General features: G+C 42.5%; 1 protein-coding gene across 1 annotated transcript; it reads right to left on the bottom strand.

Annotated features, from left to right (window-relative positions):
- Positions 1-2,834: 2,834 nt before the first annotated feature.
- Positions 2,835-4,720, bottom strand: LOC138875350 (uncharacterized). The gene is made up of 4 exons (XM_070154175.1): positions 4,288-4,720; positions 3,908-4,230; positions 3,291-3,438; positions 2,835-3,205 (listed from the first exon to the last, which is right to left on the bottom strand). The coding sequence occupies exons 1-4, from the start codon at positions 4,718-4,720 to the stop codon at positions 2,835-2,837; spliced, it is 1,275 nt and encodes a 424-aa protein (XP_070010276.1).
- Between the last annotated feature and the right edge of the window lie 16,674 nt (positions 4,721-21,394).

The following is a 21,394-nucleotide window of genomic DNA, read 5'->3' on the forward strand; positions in this document are numbered from 1 at the left end:
TACTTGCTGACCCACTTCAAATTTCCGGGGACGCACCTTCTTATTGTATTCTCTTGCCATTCTTTTTGATACAATTGGCCATGACACAATGCTGCCAATCTTTTCTCATCGATCAAACTCAATTGCTCCAAATGGGTTTTGACCCACTCATCATCATCAATCTCGGCCTCTGCAACAATCCGAAGGGATGGAATTTCAACTTCCGCGGGTATCACTGCCTCAGTGCCATATACCAACAAATAAGGATTTGCACCTACTGAAGTGTGAACACTAGTGCGATAACCCAACAATGCAAAGGGCAACTTCTCATGCCATTGCCTGGAACCTTGCACCATTTTCCGAAGTATCTTCTTTAAGTTCTTGTTGGCTGCCTCGACTGCTCCATTCACATTGGGGCGCCATGGGGCGGAATTGCGATGCATAATCTTAAACTTTTGACACACTTCCTTCATCAGATGACTATTAAGATTAGCACTATTATCTGTGATGATCACCTTTGGGATTCTGAACCGACAAATGATATTTGAATGAACAAAATCGACCATTGCGTTCTTGGTCACAGATTTGAAAGTTTTAGCTTCAACCCACTTAGTGAAATAGTCAATGGCCACCAAAATGAACCTGTGTCCATTGGATGCTGCTTACTCAATTGGTCCGATGACATCCATACTCCAAGCAACAAAGGACCATGGTGCGGACATTGTGTGCAATTCAGATGGCAGAGAATGAATAAAATCTCCGTGTACTTGGAATTGATGACACTTGCGCACAAAACTAATACAATCTCATTCCATGGTGAGCCAATAATAACCTGCTCAGAGGATTTTATTTGCCAGAACATACCCACTCATATGCGGTCCGCAGACTCTGGACTGCACTTCAGTCATAATGGCGGTGGCTTGTCTAGAATCTATGCATCTTAACAATCCAAGATCTAGAGTTCTTTTGTATAACGCCCCTTCCCACTGAAGAAAAATCCGCTTGCCAAACGGCGAATTGTTTTCTTTTGATCCCCTGTGGCTTGTACCAGATACACCCCCATCCTAATATACTCTCTGATGTCGTGAAACCATGATTCACCATCAAGTTCTTCTTCAACCACATTACAGTAGGCATGCTTATCATGAACTTGAATATGCAAAGGGTCAACACAAGCTTTGTTCGGATGGTGCAACATCGACGCCAAGGTAGCCAAAGCATCGACAACCTCATTATGGATCCTTGGAATGTGCCTAAATTTTATTGATCGAAACTGTTGACAAAGATCATGCAGACATTGTTGATATGGTATAAGCTTTAAATCCCATGTCTCCCATTCTCGTTAAATTTGGTACACCAGAAGGTCCGAGTCTCCCAAGACCAAGACTTCCTGGATTCCCATATCTACAGTTAGCCTTAGTCCCAGAATGCATGCCTCGTTATTCAGCCATGTTGTTGGTACAGTAGAAATGTAGCTGGGCCATAACATGGTAGTGATGCCCTGATTTAGAAATAAGCACTTCCCCTATCCCGACACCTTTAATATTGGCAGCCCCATCAACGAAAAGTTTCCAACCGGGATTTTCATCCTTCTCGACCTCGTCGATGTGCATTACCTCTTCATCAGAGATGTAAGTCTTCAAATGTTCATATTCTTCATCCACCGGGTTCTCGGCCAAGTGATCGGCTAAAGCTTGGGCCTTCATCGATGTCGGATTCACATATACGATGTCAAACTCTATGAGCAAGATCTGCCACTGTGCGAACCTTTCTGTGGGCATGGACTTCTGAAAGATATACTTCAAAGGATCCAGACAAGAGATGAGGTAAGTAGTGTAGGATGACAAATAATGCTTCAACTTCTGTGCTGCCCAAGTCAGGGCGCAACATGTCCTTTCAAGGGGAGTATACTTAACCTCATAAGATGTGAACTTCTTGTTGAGATAGTAGATGGCTTTCTCTTTCCTACCAGTGATGTCATGCTGAACCAACACACAACCGAATGAGTTATCCAAGACTGTCAAATAAAGAATCAAAGGTCTTCCAGGTTCCGGTGGGACCAACACAGGTGGGTTTGACAAGTAACCCTTTATATTTTCAAATGCTCCCTGACACTCATCAGTCGACTTGACCGCAATATCTTTCTTCAACAACTTAAAGATAGGCTCGCAAGTTGTCGTGAGTTGAGCGATAAACCAACTGATGTAGCTCATTCGCCCGAGCAAGCTCATCACCTCAGTCTTGTTCCTTGGAGGTAGCAATTCTTGGATAGCTTTGACCTTTGACGGGACCAACTCAATGCCTCGACGACTGACTACGAACCCCAATAGTTTTCTGGATGGAACACCAAATGCACACTTTGTAGGGTTGAGCTGAAGATTGTACTTGTGGAGCCTCTGGAAGAACTTTTTTAAATCTCTGACATGGTCATACTGCTTCCTAGACTTTATGATCACATCATCCACGTAAACCTCGATCTCTTTGTGGATCATGTCATGGAATATGGTCGTCATTGCCCTCATGTAAGTTGCCGCAGTGTTTTTCAAACCAAAAGGAATGACCCTGTAGCAATATGTTCCCCATGGCGTGATGAATGTTGTCTTTTCCGCATCTTCCTCATCTATTAAAATGTAATGATAGCCCTCATAGCAATCCACAAAAGACCCAATCTTATGCTTGGCACAATTATTAATCAAAATGTGGTTATTTGGCAATGGGAAGTTGTCCTTTGGACTTGCCTTGTTGAGATCACGGTAATCAACACACACTCTGGTCTTACCATCCTTCTTTGGCACATGCACAGCGTTGGCTAACCACGTGGGATACCACGTGACTTGAATGACCTTTGCATCAAGCTACTTTGTGACTTCTTCTTTAATCTTCACACTCATGTCAGTTTTGAACTTTTTCAACTTATGCTTAACGGGAGGAAATGCTGAATCAATTAGCAATTTGTGGACCACCAAATCTATGCTTAAGCCTGGCATGTCATCATACGACCACGCAAAAATATCCTTATACTCAAACAATGCTTTAATTATTTCTTCCCTGATTTGCGGTTCAAGGTAGACACTTATCTTAGTTTCTCTCACATTATCTGGGTCCCCTAGATTGATTGTTTCTGTATCATTCAGATTAGGCTTGGGTTTTTCTTCAAAATGACCTAGTTCCTTACTAATCTCTTCAAAGGCCTCATCCTCATCATATTCTGATTCATCATCACACTCTATTTCTTGGATTATTATTTCACAAATAGATTGACTTTTTTAGACTGGGCCGAAGATTCATCATGCATGTCATGTCATTTAAACCAGCATACAAAGAACTGTACAGTGAAGAAAAGAAAACAAAAATGAAATTATCAGGAATAGTGGAAAAGGGAAATTGCATTTCATTGAAAATAAAGGATAACATGGTTTGTACATCAACAAGTGGAAAATAAAAGTCTGGGTCACAACCCTGGAATGACCCAGATAAAAAGGAAAAAAAACAAACTACCAAGACTCCTTCCGGGTAGGGAGAGGGGTAGCCTTCCAATTGTTAAGCTTTACATTCGACCAAATGAACTGCACTTCCACTTTGCTAGAACCTTATCCAACTTCTACTATGTTCACATCATCAAACAACCTCTAGAAACTTTCAATTAACTCCTCATCAATGTCAACCACAGAACTTGGAACTGTCGTCACTGGGCGTTTTCTGGCATCGGGCTTGACAAAAGACTTGGAGAGATGCAGGATACGCTTTGGGAGTGCCCACGCCTTCTGTTTCAACCTTTTAGTCCTTTTCACATCTGTCGCTGTAGGTATGAATCCAAGAACGAACGTACCCAAATTTTCAAGGAGGAACACCGGCTATATGATACCATGCAGAGATGCACCCAGACCTTTACCGGGCATAAAGCCATTTATCAGCATTTCAAAGGCACCATGACTGATGCGGAGGCTATCTTTAGAGTTCGAACAAATTTCCCTTCTGGAACCTTCTCGACCGGCACTGTTTCAAAAACATGATAGACACAAAGCCCTTTGTTATCTTCAGCCTCAATGAAAGGGACAGAGGCATCACTGTGAACACACAAATTATTCTCGCCATGCACGACGATCTCCTGTCTATCCCATTCGAACTTGACCATCCGATGCATAGTGGATGGGACTGCTTTGGCGGCATGAATCCAAGGTCGACCTAACAGCAAATTGTAGGAGATGACAACGTTCAGTACCTGGAACTCCACGGTGAATTCCACTGGTCCTATTGTCAACTCAAGCACTATATCACCAACTTAATCTTTCCCACCACCATCAAAACCTCTAACACATATGATGTTTATGTGAATCCTCTCATCATCAACTTTCAACTTGTTCAGAGTAGAGAGATGAAAAATGTTTGCACTGGAACCATTGTCGACTAACACCCTGGTGACCACAGAATCTTCACATTTTACCGTAAGATAGAGAGCTTTGTTGTGTTCAGTATCTTCTACAGGCAACTCATCATCGGAGAAGGTGACCGTGTTCACCTCAAATATTTTGTTGGCGATCTTCTCCAGATGGTTCACTAATATTTTGTCGGGGACATAAGCTTCGTTCAGAATTTTCATCAGGGCCCGATGATGCTCATCTGAGTGGATTAGTAACGACAGCAAAGAAATCTGAGCAGGTGTCTTTCTTAGCTGCTCCACAATAGAATAATCTTGTACCTTCATTTTTCTCAGAAACTCTTCCGCCTCTTCTTTAGTCATTACTTTCTTTACTAGGACTGGATTATCTCTGGATGTTTTAGCTTTCCTTAACTCTTTCGGAGCAAAGCATCTCCCCGAACGAGTTAATCTTTGGGCCTCATTGACTTCTTCTTTCACTTCCTTTCCTTGATAGGTCACTATCACCCATTCATAGTTCCATGGGATAGCCTTGTTGTTGATTACCAGCAACTGGGTTACAAGCTTGATGATGACAGGATCCATAGGGGCACCCTCTATAATTATGATAGGCTTGTTTGCCATTCCTGCAACAACACTTTTGACTATTCTTGCTTTGATACAACATCACTTGGTGATCTTTTCTCAGCTACCACAGATAGCTTACTGTTTGTCATGCTCAGCCTGTTCATTGATCCTTCAATCGTTGGTTTTTAGACAGGCATGACCTCGCTGGACCGAATCATCATAATAGATTGTGAAGGCTTCTTGGGTTGCCCTCCCTTTGTGTACTATCTCGATCATGTTCGTTTCCTAATGGGTTGGCAATTTGTTCTGGTTAATGTTGGGTGCCTCTAGAGTTTGGACTTCAATCTCGTTTGTGTCAATGAGCTCCTAGATAGCATTTTTTAAGTGCCAACACTTCTCCGTATCATGCCCCGAAGTACCAGAACAATATTTACAACTTACGGAGTAATCAAGATTCTTTGGAGGAGGCTTTGGCAATTTCTACTCAATTGGCCTTAGCATATCCAACTTTCTCAATCTATGGAACAAACTGGTATAAGACTCCCAAAATGGGGAAAGTTTTCTTCCACTGCAACCTTTCGTTTTTGAATGCTGGATTGGGTCGGAAACCTGGGCCAGAAGGGTTTTGGTAGTCTCGTGGGGGTAGGTAAGCATTTTATGGATCTAGGTAGGTATTTTGTGGGGCTGGGGTGCGCCATTGTAAGTAGGCAGGAGGTTGAGTAGATGTCTGGGCGTGGTGGACAAAAATATGAGGGTCTGGTGATGGGAAGTAGTGTTGGGGTTGATTATATGAGGTTTGGGTGTAAGTTTGGTGATGAGGTCGATGCTGGGTATATTGGTGTGACGGGCCGCTAGGTCCAAACCATGATCTTGAATCAATTATTGCCACGTCTTCTTTCTTCTTCTTTCAAATCACACCCCCAATACCGTTCTGGATGGCTTGGGTAGTTGCCTTGATAGCTGAGTAACTCATAATTTTGCTTGATTTAAGCCATTCTTCCACCATGCCACCCATCTTCACTACATCGCTGAAAGACTTTCCTATGGCCGATATTAGATGACCAAAATAGGTAAGCTACGGAGCCTGCAGAAAGTACTCTACCATTTTGCTCTCCTCCGTCGGGGGGTTAACTCTCGCCGCTTGTTCTCTCCAGCGAAAACCATATCCTCTGAAAATTTCACTAGGCTTCTTCTCAATATTCGTAAAAGACAAATGATCGGGAACAATCTCGATGTTGTACTGGAAATGATGAGCGAATGGTTGGGACAAATCATCCCAAGTATACCATTTTCTATGATCCTGACGAATGTACCACTCTAGGGCTGCGCCACTCAGACTCTGACTGAAGTATGCCATCAATAGCTCATCTTTCCCGCTGGCTCCTCTCATTTTACTGTAGAATCCCCTCAAATGGGCCACCGGGTCTCCGTGGCCATCATACAAATCAAACTTCGGCATCTTAAAACCTATAGGCAACTGAACATCAGGGAATAAACACAAATCTTTGTAGGTCACGCTCACCTGTCCTCCCAAACCCTACATGTTTCTGAACGATTGTTTCATGCTTCTTACCTTCCTGAACATCTCCTCCTGTTCTGGGTTTTTAGGTGGTTTCTCAGTCTCGATAGGGAGGTCGGATGAGTGTAAGAGTAATGCTCTGGGGCCTTGAAAGTAGGCTCTGAGGGATAGTATTGGTTATCTTGTTTCTGAAATAAGGGTTCACTGGAGGATCGATGAAGTGTAGTAGGTGGGGGTTCCTCGAAAATAGGGGTGGTTGGTGGAGGAGGGTATGGGACTGGTTTGGGTGGTGAATGTTTTGGAGTTTAGGAAGTGGTTCCTTGGTAGTGGTAATAAATGGGAAAGCCTGGAGATGAATCAACAGTGGGAGGTTCTTGGAGCTAGCGGCGGGACGAAACCAGGGTTGGCGGGGTATGATGGTGGTGGATGCCCCTTCATCCACGCCTGGTATATCTCCGCCATCTGATGTTTTAACTTATGTAACTCCTCTTTCAGATTAACATTAGACTCTTCCCCATCTCTTGACGGATCAATAACACTTGCATCCAGTTCTTGGCCAGTCATGATCAACTTATCTTTGGACCTGGTGTTGTATGGGTAAGTTGCCAGAATGCCAAACTAACTAACCACCTGCCTGTACTTGATGACAACAAGCAAACTCGTTAGCGATTGGAGCTTAAAAGATAGGTAACCACATGTTGGGGATGTAATGCACCTAAGAAGTTAACCATTTCTAGTATGCATTTTAACGGCTGCTTGCGTCATCCCGACTTTCACTAATTTACATTTTGCAGCTTCTCTTTTTTTTCATTCCGGCTTTTCTTTACTTGGTTCTTGCTTTTATTTATTCCCTCATTTTCTATCTTTTTTTGCCATTATTTCTTTCCACAATTTTTCTTGTTTTCTCTCTTTTTCTCTCTTTTTATTTTTTTTTCTTCTCTTTTTTTTCTCTTTCATTTTTTTCACGGTTATGGTCGAATCCTATGGGGATTGCCTACGTATTATGACGCCGCATGAATCAGACCTAGCGCAGTTCTGGGAATAAGTGTAAGATAAAAATAAATAAAACAAACATTTTTTTGGATTTTCAATTTTCATAAAATAAAAACATCTCTACAACGACTTCTTCTATAGATTTTAATCATAAAAACCAGCAGACTTGAAAAGGGGAACTAATAGACTCCAACAGAAGTATGAAAATACATACTCGAAAAAGGACTAACAGACTTTGGAAGAAAGGTGAAAATATATACTCGAATGAAAATCATGAATACATAAGTGCCTCAACTGCTCCAGGTGCCCGCGGGATATCAGTCGATCTCACCGCGGGCCTATGCGCCATATCTTCTTGAAGGAGAAATAGGTCATCCATGATCTGTCGGACAAAAATCATAACAGAAGCAATGAACATGGACCTGGTCATGTCTTCACACTCGTTGCAATTCATCACAATGTAGTCCGCAATATTTCTAACCCTTTCTCTGATAATACCCTTCTCTTGTAGCAACCGCACAATCTGCTAAGACCTGGCCCCCAAAACTTGTTCAGCTGTATGATTTTGTTCTTGAAGATGCTACAGGTCTTTTTCTAACTACGACATCAGGGCATACCAGTGTTCTCTTTCTGCTTTGAAGCTCTTTGTTTGTTTTGCCATCTCATTTTCAAGGGTAGTTAGCTTTTTCTTCAAATTAGTGGTTTCTCCCTCATATTTCCTTTTTAATTGCCAGAAAAACTCTGCTCGTCCCTCTGCGTTCTTCGCTAACTGTTCCCGGGCTCACGCCAGATTACCCTTAGATTTTTCTAAATCATCCTCACATTCAACGATTTTCCTCCTAAGGCCACTTATGAGTCTTTCATCCTTTCGGATCCTTTCCTGATTCTCGGCAGCTATTTTCATATTTTGGATCTGTGCTCGAAGGGCCTTGTGTTCTTGAGCCAACTTCTTCTTCTCCCCTTCATCGACATTGGCATGTACACTTTTGTCAAATTTAAGATCCCGAATCTGTCCCTCCAATTTGCTTATGGTGGCTCTATAGCTTGCCTCTTTTGCCAACCAATCTCATTGCTCCTGCTCTCCATCAGTTAATTGTTGGACATGGGGCCTTTTTGTGGGCCGTTCAGGCTCTTGATGGACTTGAGACCTTTTACTGTACCAAGTTGTGTAACTAGGCTCCAACTCGCCTCTGGATAGATCTCGTACATTGATGCCAAATCCGACACACCATTTCTTCCCGGAAAGCAGCTTTTTGTTCCAATTCGATGACCTGCCGACTCAAATCCTCATCATGTGGGATGGTCTGGTACCTGCCTAACTGGCGTAGAACTCTGTGCGAGGCATAAGGCTGAATGCTCCATAGACCCATCAATAGAAGAAAACATACTTCGGCCAACATATAAATGACTTCACAGACCGAGAGCCACCCGAATGTCCATTCAATCTTGTTTGTAGTCAGGGAGCTCAAATGTGCAAACCATGCTTCCGTACCATCCGGAAATTCATGGCCCTCCACCCGTTGCTCATGTTTTTCAATGCATTTAAGACCGGTCATGCCAAAGTTCATGTACCCCGGGCGGTGGCAATGGTGTTCCTCCATCCAGAGTTGTAGAAGAATATTGCATCCTTTAAAAAACTTTCCTCCTTCTCGGCAAACAGTTTGAGCTTGGTAAATCTCCGCCAAGATCATCGGTACAATGATGCAATTTGCCTTTTTAGGCATGAAGTCGGCTATCCCTACAAGCCCTAATTCTATGTTTCCATCCTTTCTTGGGAAAATCAAGACACCTAGAAATGCCACTATAAAAACTAGTCCCCGCCAAAGTTCCCACTTGTCTTTGTTCCCCGAATGATTAAGACCGGTATTTGGCATCTCAAAACTATTCCCGTAACGACGGTACAAGAAGTGGAATGTGCAAAATCCTTTAACCAAATTTCCGTCTTGAACTTACTGACTGATGCTTAGAAGATCTAGAAACTTATGAGGAGTCACTGTTCTATGTGCCACCGGGTATTGATTTCTGAGATTCCCACTAAAACCAGCGTAGCCCGCTATTTCCTCAAGCGTAGGAGTTATCACAAAATCAGCAAAATGTAACACATTATGTGCTGGGTCCCAGGAGGGTATCAAAGCCTCAATAATATCCTTCCTCATCGTAATCTTCAGAAGACCAACAAGACCACCCAAAGCTTTTATCACAGTATCACGGCTGACTTCCCCCAAACCATTCCACCACATATGTAGTTCTAACGGGATTTCCTCGAGGACTATGAAAGGTTTATTTTCAATCATGCCCATCCTGCACATTTATTTAAAGTGAATAATTAAAAGAATGTGATTTATTTTGACTCAAGAAAAAAATACCAATTTTCAAAAATTACAATTTGAAACAAACACTTTTTCGAATACAACCCCTTAGCAGCTCAAGAAAAAAGATTTTAGGGTTGTATTTGTTAATCAACCAAAATTTCTGAAAAAGACCCTAGGTGGCTATTCTTGCAAAAACATCCTTTCGGTGCCCTTTTGGGCATTTTGGCTATTTTGGACAAGAACGACGTCACCTAATTTATTCATGACAAAATAACGGCACTTCATATTTTTGGGTTATTTTTTGTAAAAAGGAGTTGGACCCGAGGAGGGTTGCCTATGTATCCCACATCCGGTGAGAATCAAACTTGCGTAGTTCTATCAATTTTGACGCAACAGAAAACATAAATATTTGAAATAGCTTTTTTTCTTTTTTTTTCTAAAAATGTTGGCAGAGTTTCGGGGTATTTTGAACACCAGGTTTTTTCAGAGGCGCGTAATTTCCTCTCTCTCACCTAAATTTGGTTTTTCTCAATTATCTCCTATTCTAAAAGCCGATCAGCATGCAATTCGAGTCAAATAAATGTACAAGTAGCAAGTAAAAAGCATCAGGCTGGTCTTTTGATTTTGGGTGCACCTGTCCTAGACGGACCCAACCCCTGTGTTGAGTCGCCAGAGTCAAGATGCACATGATGCAAACAAGCGTTCCTACTAGGGATCCGGCATGAGACTATGTTATACTAAGTTTGAAATCCTGGGTTTATTTATTCTAGACCTGGCTTACCCGAGCGGACAGCTCGGGCCGCGGGGGGGGGGGGGAGAGGGGGGCAATGTACCGGGAATACAAAAGGTTTATTGGCTTTGCAACTTGTCCGAACCTCGTTCTAAAATTGGGATATGACTCTAACAGAAGAGAAGCTACACGAAGTGCACCCTTCTCAAATGATTTAGAAGACTCAGAGAGATGTGGGATTCGTAAAAATTTATATACAGTTCAACAATATCAAAGTGGTAAAAAGCAATATTTAGCACATAAGGCCCAAACATGTGAATAAAACCAGATAATAAATAGAGCAAAATATAACAATTATTCTAAGCTCGAATTCTTGAATCCTGAACCAGAGATTTTGGGTTCAATCCCCAACAAAGTCGCCAGAGCTGTCACACCTCCTTTTTCCTACCCCCGAAAGGGGAATAAGGTAGTTTTTTCCAATTTACGTGACAATCGAAACAAGATTATTTATTTAAAGTTCAGAGTCGCCACTTGAGATAATTTATTGTGTCCCAAGTCACCAGTTTAAATCCCGAATCGAAGGAAAAATTGACTCTTTTTTACAGTCCGCGAAACACGGAAATCGGGGTAAGGAATTCTGTTAACCCAGGAGAAGGTGTTAGGCATTTCCGAGTTCTGTGGTTTTCGCACGGTCACTCAACTATTATTATTGGCCTAATTATATGATCTTAAAACACTTTAAAACCTATGTGCATTTGTTAACCTTTTAGCCGCTTTTAATTATTTAAAGAATTAATTCAAGATTATTTAAAACATATCACAAGCCACGGCACATGAAATGCACCTGTGGTTTACGCCACGTTCTATTTAACCTTGTTGGAAATTAGAACTAGGCCACATGAAACGTACCCCCGGATTTTAATAATAGTTGTGATAATTATATAGTTAACGCATCTAAAGCAAACTACGAAGTTCATTTTTTAGTATCTAAGTTATAAAATTAGAGAGGGCCATAAGCAATGTGATTCAATTGTGTGAATGACGCGCCTCAAATCTCTTTCTTCAAGTGATTTCTTAATTTAGTCTTATGAAGGCCATAAATTACTGGTTTTGTTGATATGACACACCCCGATCTAATTAAAAAGCCCTATTTAATTAAAGGGTCTAAAGGAGTTTGAATTTTTATCCAAATTAGACTCTATCTACATTACTGTGTGCAGCCTACTCAAGATACTACATATTGACCTAACATTTGGGGGAAAGCGAATTCCAGACTTGAAGCAGCCAGGTGACATTTTAAAAGGAAATTGGGCTCAAGGGGAGGCCCAAAGAAAATTCATTAGTATTTCAAACGGCGCCATCTAGGCCTGATTCAATTTCTCGAAAAACCTTGGCAAGAATATGCCAAGAATTAAGGCCCCAAATCAGGACATAAACAATCACCATTTTGAACGAAATAATATCATATACAATTCAACCATGATATTGTAAACCTTGAATTATTACAGATACTAATGCTACAACATGAACCCAGTCCATTAAACCATTTATCAATCCTACTGATGCACATATGATTTGTTCCATCGAATTAAAGCCCAGGAGGCATATACATACTGAACATTGTATTTTGAACACACTAAATCCTAAATTCACATACTCCACAGCAGTAAGCTCTTGACCATAGCAATAGAATCATCAATTTCTACACCACATTAGCAACAGACTTATTTGGGCTTAAAATTTGCTGACTCGACCAACCAGTGGTCAAATCCATAACTACAACCAACACTCAAAGGCAACAACCTTCAGTACCCCCAAACAGACATCATTTGAGCAAGATTATTTATTCCTAAATAACATACATCATACATGCACATCAAAGCTAATTATAACATTGGTTTCAGCACATGAAGCTAGTGAATCAAGCAGTAATATGTTCATGTCATTGGACCCCTAATAATGAACCAAAAATTCATTCGAATACACTTGAAGCTACTGAGATAGACCGAAAGTCTAACATTACGATTACAAACAACTACATCACATTCACTAAAATTATAGCAAGTTCAGTTAAAACTGGAAACAAACTAGGTGATAAACATCAAGTCATGACAAGACCACTAAGATCAGACTTTGAAATGAGGCTGATGTTTAGACATTGGAGCATCATCTTTCATTCAACATTCACATTCCCACTCCAAAGATTCGAAAATGTACCTAGATATAACCAAAACAGCTACTGAATTTCAAAAGAAGAGGGTGAGATCAGTAGTAGTTTAGCAGCAGTAGTTAACAGCAAAACAACAAGTTCAGTCCATACTTGGAATCCAAAATCTAGCAAAATATTAGACCCCTTTTCAAATCCTAGTAAATCAGCTAATGTAATAGTATTTTAACTCTTTTTTTACCTTTTCTTGTTAATTTCCAAACTCTATCAATGTATTCCTCAGCCGTTTTCTAACTTTTGGGTCTCTAATATCTCCTTGATAATGAAGGAAGCAGGCCTTATATAGAGATACCTTAGGGCAGCAGAACTGAATTTAATATTACCCCTTCCGTATTTTTTTTTTTCATTTCTGACCCTGAAATTACAGCTTGTTTGTTAAAACAACCCAATCCCACCTTCTTGGAAACTTCTCAGTTAGTTAGGCAAGATTACCTCTATCCAATTTTCCTAAACTACCCCTCAAATGTTTGTTATTTACCTTACAAAATCCAGCAACTGGGCCATATAGCCAGAATTGAAACCCTTTTTTTCTTAGGGATTATGTACTACAAGGTCCAAAACCAACAAAGCACAAGAAGGACGGGCTAATGGAGTTTTGATGGCATCAGATTTCCCAAAAAAAAAATCGAAAACATCAGAAGAATTGAGCAAAAAAACAAGCACGAAATCAAAATGTTCTAACAAAATGTCAACTGTATTATTAAGCTAAATACTATAACCTAATATGATTTAAACTTACATGCAAACAGAACACGACTTGAAACAGAAAAGAAAGGAAGAAAAATAAAGAAACAGAAGGAGATGAAGACCCAAAATAAAGATAAAGAAAGAGATGAACAAATTCACCAAAACTCGGAGGATAAGGGGCTAGATGACCAAACTTAGGATGCTTTGGCAAGGCTTGAAGCCGACCATAGTGACCACTCTAGTCAAGGATGGCCTACCAGGGCTAGCTTCAAGCCATGACAAACGGAAGCTTCAAAAACATTCTGAACCCTGACATTAGGGCGCATCTAGATTTGAGATTCGATGGATTTCAACAGCTATTTGAAGAGGCTTGGTGGTTATAAGGACTGAAATTGGAGGAGGGTTGAGGTCGCGCTGCCGGCCGGAGACGATAGGAATTTAGGGCGGCGGGTCTTCTAGGGTTTAGATTTAAGAGAGATGAAAGAGGGGGGGGGGGCTTGGAACAGTTTAGGGGCTGTTCTATTTAGTACAATTATATACCGATGGGCGGTTTAGTTCTCGAACGTTTGATTGAATGATATCAACGGCCCAGATCTACTTGTACATGAACGATACCATTTTGGGTTTGGGGTTTTTCCACCGAACTGGCCAAATTTCGGGTTTTAAGTTAACTTCCCAATTTTCCTTCTCTTTTGTTTCTTTTTTACAATTGTTTTCTTTTCTTTTCAATTAATTAAAGAACCTAAATTAGACTCTTAAATTAAACTAAGCTATAAAATTAAGATAATTATCTACTAAGATATTTGTGAATGTTAATTACTCCTAAATTAAAAGAAGAAATTACTAATTTAATACTAAAAGACTAAATAAAATGCAAAAATAAACCAATTTGTGATTTTCAATTTTAATAAAGCAAAAAATTGACTAATTAACCTTGAAAATATAAAAAATGACCTAAATCCAATGCATGGTATTTTTGGCCTTTTCATGATTTTTAACAAAAAATAAACATACACATAAAATGTAAATAATTAGCACAAATTTCCACAAAATCCTATAAAATTGTAAAAAATGGAAAAAATTATTTTTCTTGTATTTTATGGGAGTAATTCACATAGGTCAAAAATCACGTGTTCACATCATCTATATTTGTTACGTACTAATTTTAATGCCTTACATGCACAATATATTTTTCGTACTGACGCCCTATTTCACAGGCATGCATTTCATGCCCGCAGGTGTAGGTAGGAAAGCTGACGGTCCCCCTTTTTAGGATCCCTGATCAGTGAGAGTTGGCGTGCTCCATTTAATCCAGAGTTGCTTTTGATTTTGGTACGATACTTTTGTATATATATATGTATATGGGTATGATGTGGCTCAGTCCCGTCTTTGTACAGTAATGTTTCTATTAGAGGTCTGTGGATAGTATGTCTAGTTGGGTTGTATGTGGCCTTATCGGCTTTCACTTTTGGATGTATAGTTGTCTATAGCAGCCTTGCCGGCTCACCCACTGTATTCTGCATGTATACATACATATGCCTTGATGGCAGGTTTCCTTCACGTATGTCAATTTCATAATGCAGTATACGCTATACAGGTTCATATCCTAGACACATGTTTAGGGGTGTTTGACAAGTATGACTCAGGCACCCATCGTGGCCCATCGATTTGGGTTGTGACAGAAACATAACTAAATGTCAAAAACCAGAACAAAGGCCAAACTGCCACCGGATCTCGAATGGAAAACCTATCAACGAAACTCGAGCTTGACCAAAATATTTGTGTTCAGGTTTTGTTTTGGACTGAAAATTGCCGAAACACATACAAGCTAACAGAAATGTTGGATCCGACTGGGTGTAGTATTTACTCCATGAAAGAACCTAAATGAAAAAAAGGAGATGAGAGAGGGGAAGTGAGGCAGCGAAAACCTCCAGCACCGGAGTTTGCATCTCCAGCCAAAGATCTTTCAGGTCAAAAGTGATGAGAGTGGCCAGCATTTGTTCATATCTGGTAATCACGTAGGTCTGCTGGAAAATGACTGCTGGAATCTGCTCATATCTAATTGATGGGGGGGGGGTTGAGAGTGGTCGCTGGTCTTAGAATGGAGGAGTTAGGGATGTTAGTTTTTTGGAGATTCAAGGTGGTGGCTGCTAGGTTGAAGAAGAGAGTCGCTGTTTGGTGTGATGAAGATGAAGATGAAGATGCAGGAATGGTTAGAGGGGAAGGTTGTGTTCTTCAGCTGATGAGGAGTTAGGGTTCTTCTCTAGGTTAAGGAGATGAAGAAGATGGAGAGGTCGTAGGGTTTCTGTTAGAGCTTCATGAAGAAGAAGCTTTGCTTCATTTAGGTTCTCTTTCCTTAAACAAAACGGATGATTTCATATGTCAAAGTTAGGTCTTAGGCGTTTTTTAGGTTGTCTCTCATCAGAAATGGCTCCTCTTCTTTTTTAGGTCTAGGGTTGCTTTTTAGTCTAAGTCTAGCGTTTTAGGGGTTTTTGGCTTGTGTTATTATGGGTTAGATCCGAATTGGGCCGAATTTGGCCAAATATACCTTTAGTCTATGTCTAGGGTTTTAGAGGTATCCGGCTGGGTATAGTATTTCCCCGGATGAGAGTATTACGGACTCTACTAATGGGTTCTTGAGCGTATACATATATTCTTTCGCATTTGGTCCCCTCGATAGGGTCGTGCTTGATTTTGGTTGAAGTATCAAGTTACTTTGGCGCAGATACATTCGTTGTTTTGGTGAGTGGTGCTGATGATGAGGTTCTTTGCATAGAAGGCTTGGCTTGAATTAATGTTTAACCACCTGGTCAGGCTATACCAGCCCTTTCATCACTAGGGTCTGCTAATCCTGAGGTGTCGTTCGTCCACGCCCTTTGTAGTTGATGACGAAGAGGACGAGGATCGAGAGTGGGCCAGTTGGTTTATCTGGGTCCGGACGGTCGACATTATACCTGTGGAGATTTTGCCATTTCCCAAGGGTGGAATTTTGCACGTGACCGGAGCGTCTGGTGCTTTTTCATATTTTGAATATAGCAAAAATCAGTTGAGTAATAGTGTTTTCTCCCTTGTTGCAGCAACTTCATGGACACTGAGCGAAGTCCTTGACCTGCCCGGCTGGGTCCGGAGGCTGGTGACCCATTCAACCTGCGATGAGCGTTGGTGGCGAGTTGTATTCCGTGACAGATGAGGAGCGAAATACCAAGGTATATACGCACGCTGCCTTTTCCTCGGCCTTCGTATTTTTGAGGTAACATTTCCCTCCTTTCTTTTGTACTGGCTTTGCTGTTCGCAGGTATCGAGCGGTTCTTCGGGATGGCGCAATGCTTTTCCGAAGGAAAAAAAGAGGCGTCGCCTCCGAACCGAGGGATGACGGCGATAAACGGGATTGGAACCAGTAGTGTGGAGGGGCTTTTAGTGGCTCTGTCCGATTGACTATGCTTTGCCCGAGGTTGGTTCTTCTTGGGCCGAAGAGACAGGATCAACATGAGTGTGTGTTGGTTTCAAGGAAGTCTATCGGCTTTACTTCATGGTTAGTTTAGGCATAGTTTTCATGTATTCCATGTCCTCCTCCCTCTATTAAACTTTCCTTGTGCAGGCCTGTGATAGGCGTATGTCTGAGCTGCTCCGTCAAGGAGCCAGGCTTCAAAAAATTCTGGACGATGGTGAGTCCCTTAGATCTTTAGCAAGGAGAAGGAGGTTAAGCTGCTGCATTGGCGATGTGAGGCGTACCAGAGATCGAATTATGAGAGCTATTTGATGGAGCAGGTAACTTTTTGCAGCTCGTGCTTTGCTCCCTTTTGTCCTTAAGGTTAACCCTTTTTTTATTGTATTAGCTGCAGAAGAAGACGGAGGCCTTGGAGTACCACAAGGGCGACATCGACCGCGTCAGAACTGGTGGTGGTGAGCTAAGGTCTCAGGTGCAAGCTCAAGCTTTAGAGGAGACATGCGCCTCGGCAAAAGTCCCTACATTTGATGCCTAACTCCGCTTGGCTCGTGACAATGCCAAAGTTCAGGCGGATATGATTGGGAAACTTGAATCTAATCTCTCTAAAATCAAGGTTGAGATAATTGACGCTCGGGTTGAAGCGGCACTAAGCCGAACCAAGGCTGATCAGGAGATGGCGATTCGTATGAAGAACGCTGCTGATGCTCAAGCTAATCTGAAGCGAGCCCTCGACCGGGAGAAGAGGATAGAGGAATATGTTCGTTGTAGATCCTGAAGAGAGGTACTCGAGGAGATCAGTGCAAGGGGCTTCGTTCTCTCGGAGGAATTGGCTCTAGCAAGGACGGACGAGCGTGACGCACGGTCTCTTCTTGGTTATGATGCAAAGAGCAAATCTGGCAATTTGTAGCCCTTTAGAGAGGTGTGTAGATTTCGCCATTTTCCTGCTTTGTATTTGATATTCGTAGAGCATGTATGTAGATGGAGAGTGCGCCTTTTTTTGCATATGTAAGATAAGAGGAAACTTGAAGCTTTATTTCTTCTGCATCTCTTTCTGTATTACTTTTTACAAGGCGGGCTAGTTTTAGAGTTTGGCGGGATCCTCGTAGGTCCGGAACTTATCAGGTTTGCCCGGAAGCTTTTAAGTGCGATCCTTGACGAGAGTAGGCATCGAGGCCTCCGTGGTTTGATCAACTATTTAGGTTCAGTCTCCGAGTCAGGCCTTGACTTGAGCTTACCTGCCCTTCAATCATCTATGCCCGTGCGGGAAAGTAGTAATTGTTCTTGATTCTTGCCCTTGGGTATTTGCCGTTTTGACTATTTTGGGTACAGTCTCCAAGTCGCATTGCGATTTGAGATTCAATTGACCCTCAAGTTCTTTCCTACCTGCATAGGCGGACGATGATGGCCTTTTGTGCTTTGGGTCGAAGTGACCTTACAAGTGGGTGGCTTGGAGGCTCACTCGGCTGGCGATGGTAGCATTTATATCGTGCCCTTAGGTATATTGTAGTTTAACTATTTCGGGTCCAGTCTCTGAGTCGCGTTACGATTCAAGTTTTAATCGACCCTTAAGTTATTTCCCGCCTGCACGGGTGGTCGACGATGGCCTTTTGTGTTTTGGCTCAAAGTGACCTTTCAGGCGTGTGGCTCGGAGGCTCACTCAGACAGCGATAGTGGCATTTATGCCGTGCCCTTAGGCATATTGCAGTTTACTTATTTCGGGTAAAGTCTCCGAGTCGCGTTGCGACTCGTGCTTCAATTGACCCTTAAGTGCTTTTGATTTTCAGACTGGCGATAATGCCTCTTACGCTGTTTTGGCCATTAAGACCTTTTAATATGTGGCCCGGAGGCTTGCATAGTTAACTATTTAGGATCCGGTCTCTGAATCGTGTTATGATTCGAGCTCATTTTAATCCTCAAGTTGTCAATTTTCAAGCTGGCGATAAATGACTCTTACGCTGTTTGGTCATAGAGACCTTTTAGTGTGTGGCTCGGAGGCTTGTTTAGCTGGCGACAATGGATCTTATGCTGTTTTTCACATGGGCTTTTTGTAGGCTTTGTTTTCCGCTCGTTAAGGTCTTTTGAAATATTTTTGCTTGACCCGTCGTCGGTTCTGGAAGAACCTCGATTTCAAGTCGCTTTCGGCGATGTTTTGAGCACCTCGAAAGGTTCATAGCTCGTAGGCTGAGTAGGTCAAAGCCTTGTGATTTGGAGCTGACATGGTTGATGCTCGGTTTTGCCTGTTGAGGGAAGCCTGTTTTAACCGGTTCTTTCTGAAGTATATTCAAAGTAGTGGCCTACGATTTTTGTTTAGCAACGGTCGGGTGTCCCCAAGTCACGTTAGTTTTGATGTATTAGCCGTTTTGATCGTAGTCATATGTGTTTGGCCGGAGCCATTTTTGATCCCGAGTGATAGTTTAGGCATCTACACTGAGTGTATGCCCTTTCGAGACTCTAACAAATGCGACGTATAGCATGAACTTCGGGATTTTCATGCCTGTTGAGGTCTTACAGTTTGTCATGCCTGTTGAGGTCTTACAGTTTGTCATGCCTGTTAAGGTCTTATAGTTTGTCATGCTTGTTGAGGTCTTATAGTTTTTGTTGTAATGTAGAATAAATCTGGTTACATAAAGTCTGCCCGCTAGGGGTCTGACAGTTTCGGGGTTTCCAGAGCATGGCGATTAATGACAGTCTCCGAGTCACCAAGTTTGTTTAAGCTTGAAAACCGCTTCTCGTGAGCTCGGAGTTGCCTTGTGGGGGCTTTATGAGACCGGAGTTCCGACCCTGGGGTCATGCGGGTGCTAAATTGCTGACGCTAAGTCTCCGAGTATCTCGGGATGCGTTTGGTGGAGAGGCCTTCGCCGTGATCCTGTTGAAATCCCCCTTTCTAGAGTATGAGATGCCGAAATATATTCTTTATAGCTTGGTAAAACATACATTGTTTAACTGTTGTGAGCTCGCCCGTGCGGGCGCGGCTTCTCGGACCATTCGATTCGGTACATAATTCCAGATTGAGACATAGTCTACCATTTCCCGGTCCTCCCGAGAGGATGGTGCCCTTAGAAGAAGATTATCGCTCGTCGTTGGACTGTAGAAGAAGGCCTGTGACCTCATCGGATCCTCCTCTTGGGGTATGCTGCTCCGCTAATAATCTTGCTGATGATGCCCTCTTTGCGGGGGAAGTCCGATATGGGAAAAGAGCGCGGCGGGCCCTTTTTATAGCCTAGGGATCTCCGGGTAGAGTTAGAACTTCCGGATGACCTGGCCAGTTGTCTGCATACAGGTTAGTGAAAAAATAACAAGGGAGTAAAGTAGTTATTCCTCACCGCGGGATACATACGCTACGTTTTGAGATTTGGTATGCTCCTACCTTTTCGAGGCGTGAGACCTGATACAACACTCTACTGGGCCGTATTAGGCTTGGCTGAAGATGTGGTTTGTTAGCCTTTGATCTTTCTCATAGTGGGGACATTAATGTCGGCGATGCGCCATATGGTGAAGAATTTCCTCTCGGCGCGTGTTGCTCCCTGTCGAGTTATTTTAGTTCTACCCTTTGCTTGGGATTTCATTCTTTTGGTGAAATGGGGCCGACGCTGTCCCCGGGTGGTGTGCTGGTGGTCGTCTGAATAAGACGTCCGTGCTTTGCGCCTCCTCTGATGGTACAGAGCTTGACGTCCCGGCCCGAGCTCGGACGGGCTGTATCAAGAGAATGGTCTTTGTGGCGATTGTCATTTGGAATTCGCCAGGGATTCGTGATGGGGTAGCGATTTGGTCCGTTAGTCTGGACCGCCCCATTGACTTTGGTAAGACATCATTGTTGTACGTGATCGAACCACCTGAATTCATGAACATATGTTTTATTTGAAATAGATCAAATGAGGGAGAGGGTTACCAATGCATCAGTGTGATGCCGAGGCGGAGTCTCGGTGTCCTTTCCCCTGGATGTAAGGGTGTCCTCCGGTATATTTCCCCTGACCCATTTTTTCCTGATGGCGAACATTTTCACTTTCCATTTTATGAGTCCTTGGAGTGTGTCGCCGCTCCTTCACTATCATGGAAATACGTCTTCGCGTGTTCGCTTCATCCTTCCCGTTTGCCTTCCTCCCTTAGGGGTGGACTCGAGCCTGGCCACTCGATGGTACTCGGCAGTGATTTTTATTGAGTAGCACGACTGTCTTCCTTCTGAGCTGGTGGCCATTTTTGATCCCGTGGCAGCGCGCGCCCTGTTTTTCCCATGGCAAGTTGTTGTTCTTTTGAAGGGGTCTTGGTCAAATAGGCCTGAGTCGTTCAGCGTCCCTGGTTTCGCTTATGGTGATCACGATGTTTGGTATAGCAATGTTGAAATCATACTCCGCTGGGCGGGTTCCTCTGCCAATTATGCCTCGTCAGATCTTGTTCCACTGAAGGTTCCTTGAGGATGTTTCCCTCGAGCTATTTCCCTACCGTTGCGAGGTAGGTTGCATCTTGTGGCATTCCTCCCATCTGTGGTGCATGGATAGTACCTCCATCTATTTGGCATTACCTTTTTTGTCGGGCGCCTGCTTGGGTATACCGAGC

This window comes from Nicotiana sylvestris, chromosome 8, assembly GCF_000393655.2.
Source record: "Nicotiana sylvestris chromosome 8, ASM39365v2, whole genome shotgun sequence".
NCBI classification, from domain to species: domain Eukaryota; kingdom Viridiplantae; phylum Streptophyta; class Magnoliopsida; order Solanales; family Solanaceae; genus Nicotiana; species Nicotiana sylvestris.

What these genes read in the sequence shown, in the direction of transcription:
- LOC138875350 (XM_070154175.1), bottom strand. Translation starts at nt 4,720, where the DNA reads ATGACTAAAGAAGAGGCGGAAGAGTTTCTGAGAAAAATGAAGGTACAA. An exon ending in AAACATCATATGTGTTAGAG is followed by an intron (nt 4,231 to 4,287) that starts GTTTTGATGGTG and finishes AGTTGACAATAG; the next exon opens with GACCAGTGGAATTCACCGTG. An exon ending in GTACAGTTCTTTGTATGCTG is followed by an intron (nt 3,206 to 3,290) that starts GTTTAAATGACA and finishes TCCAAGAAATAG; the next exon opens with AGTGTGATGATGAATCAGAA.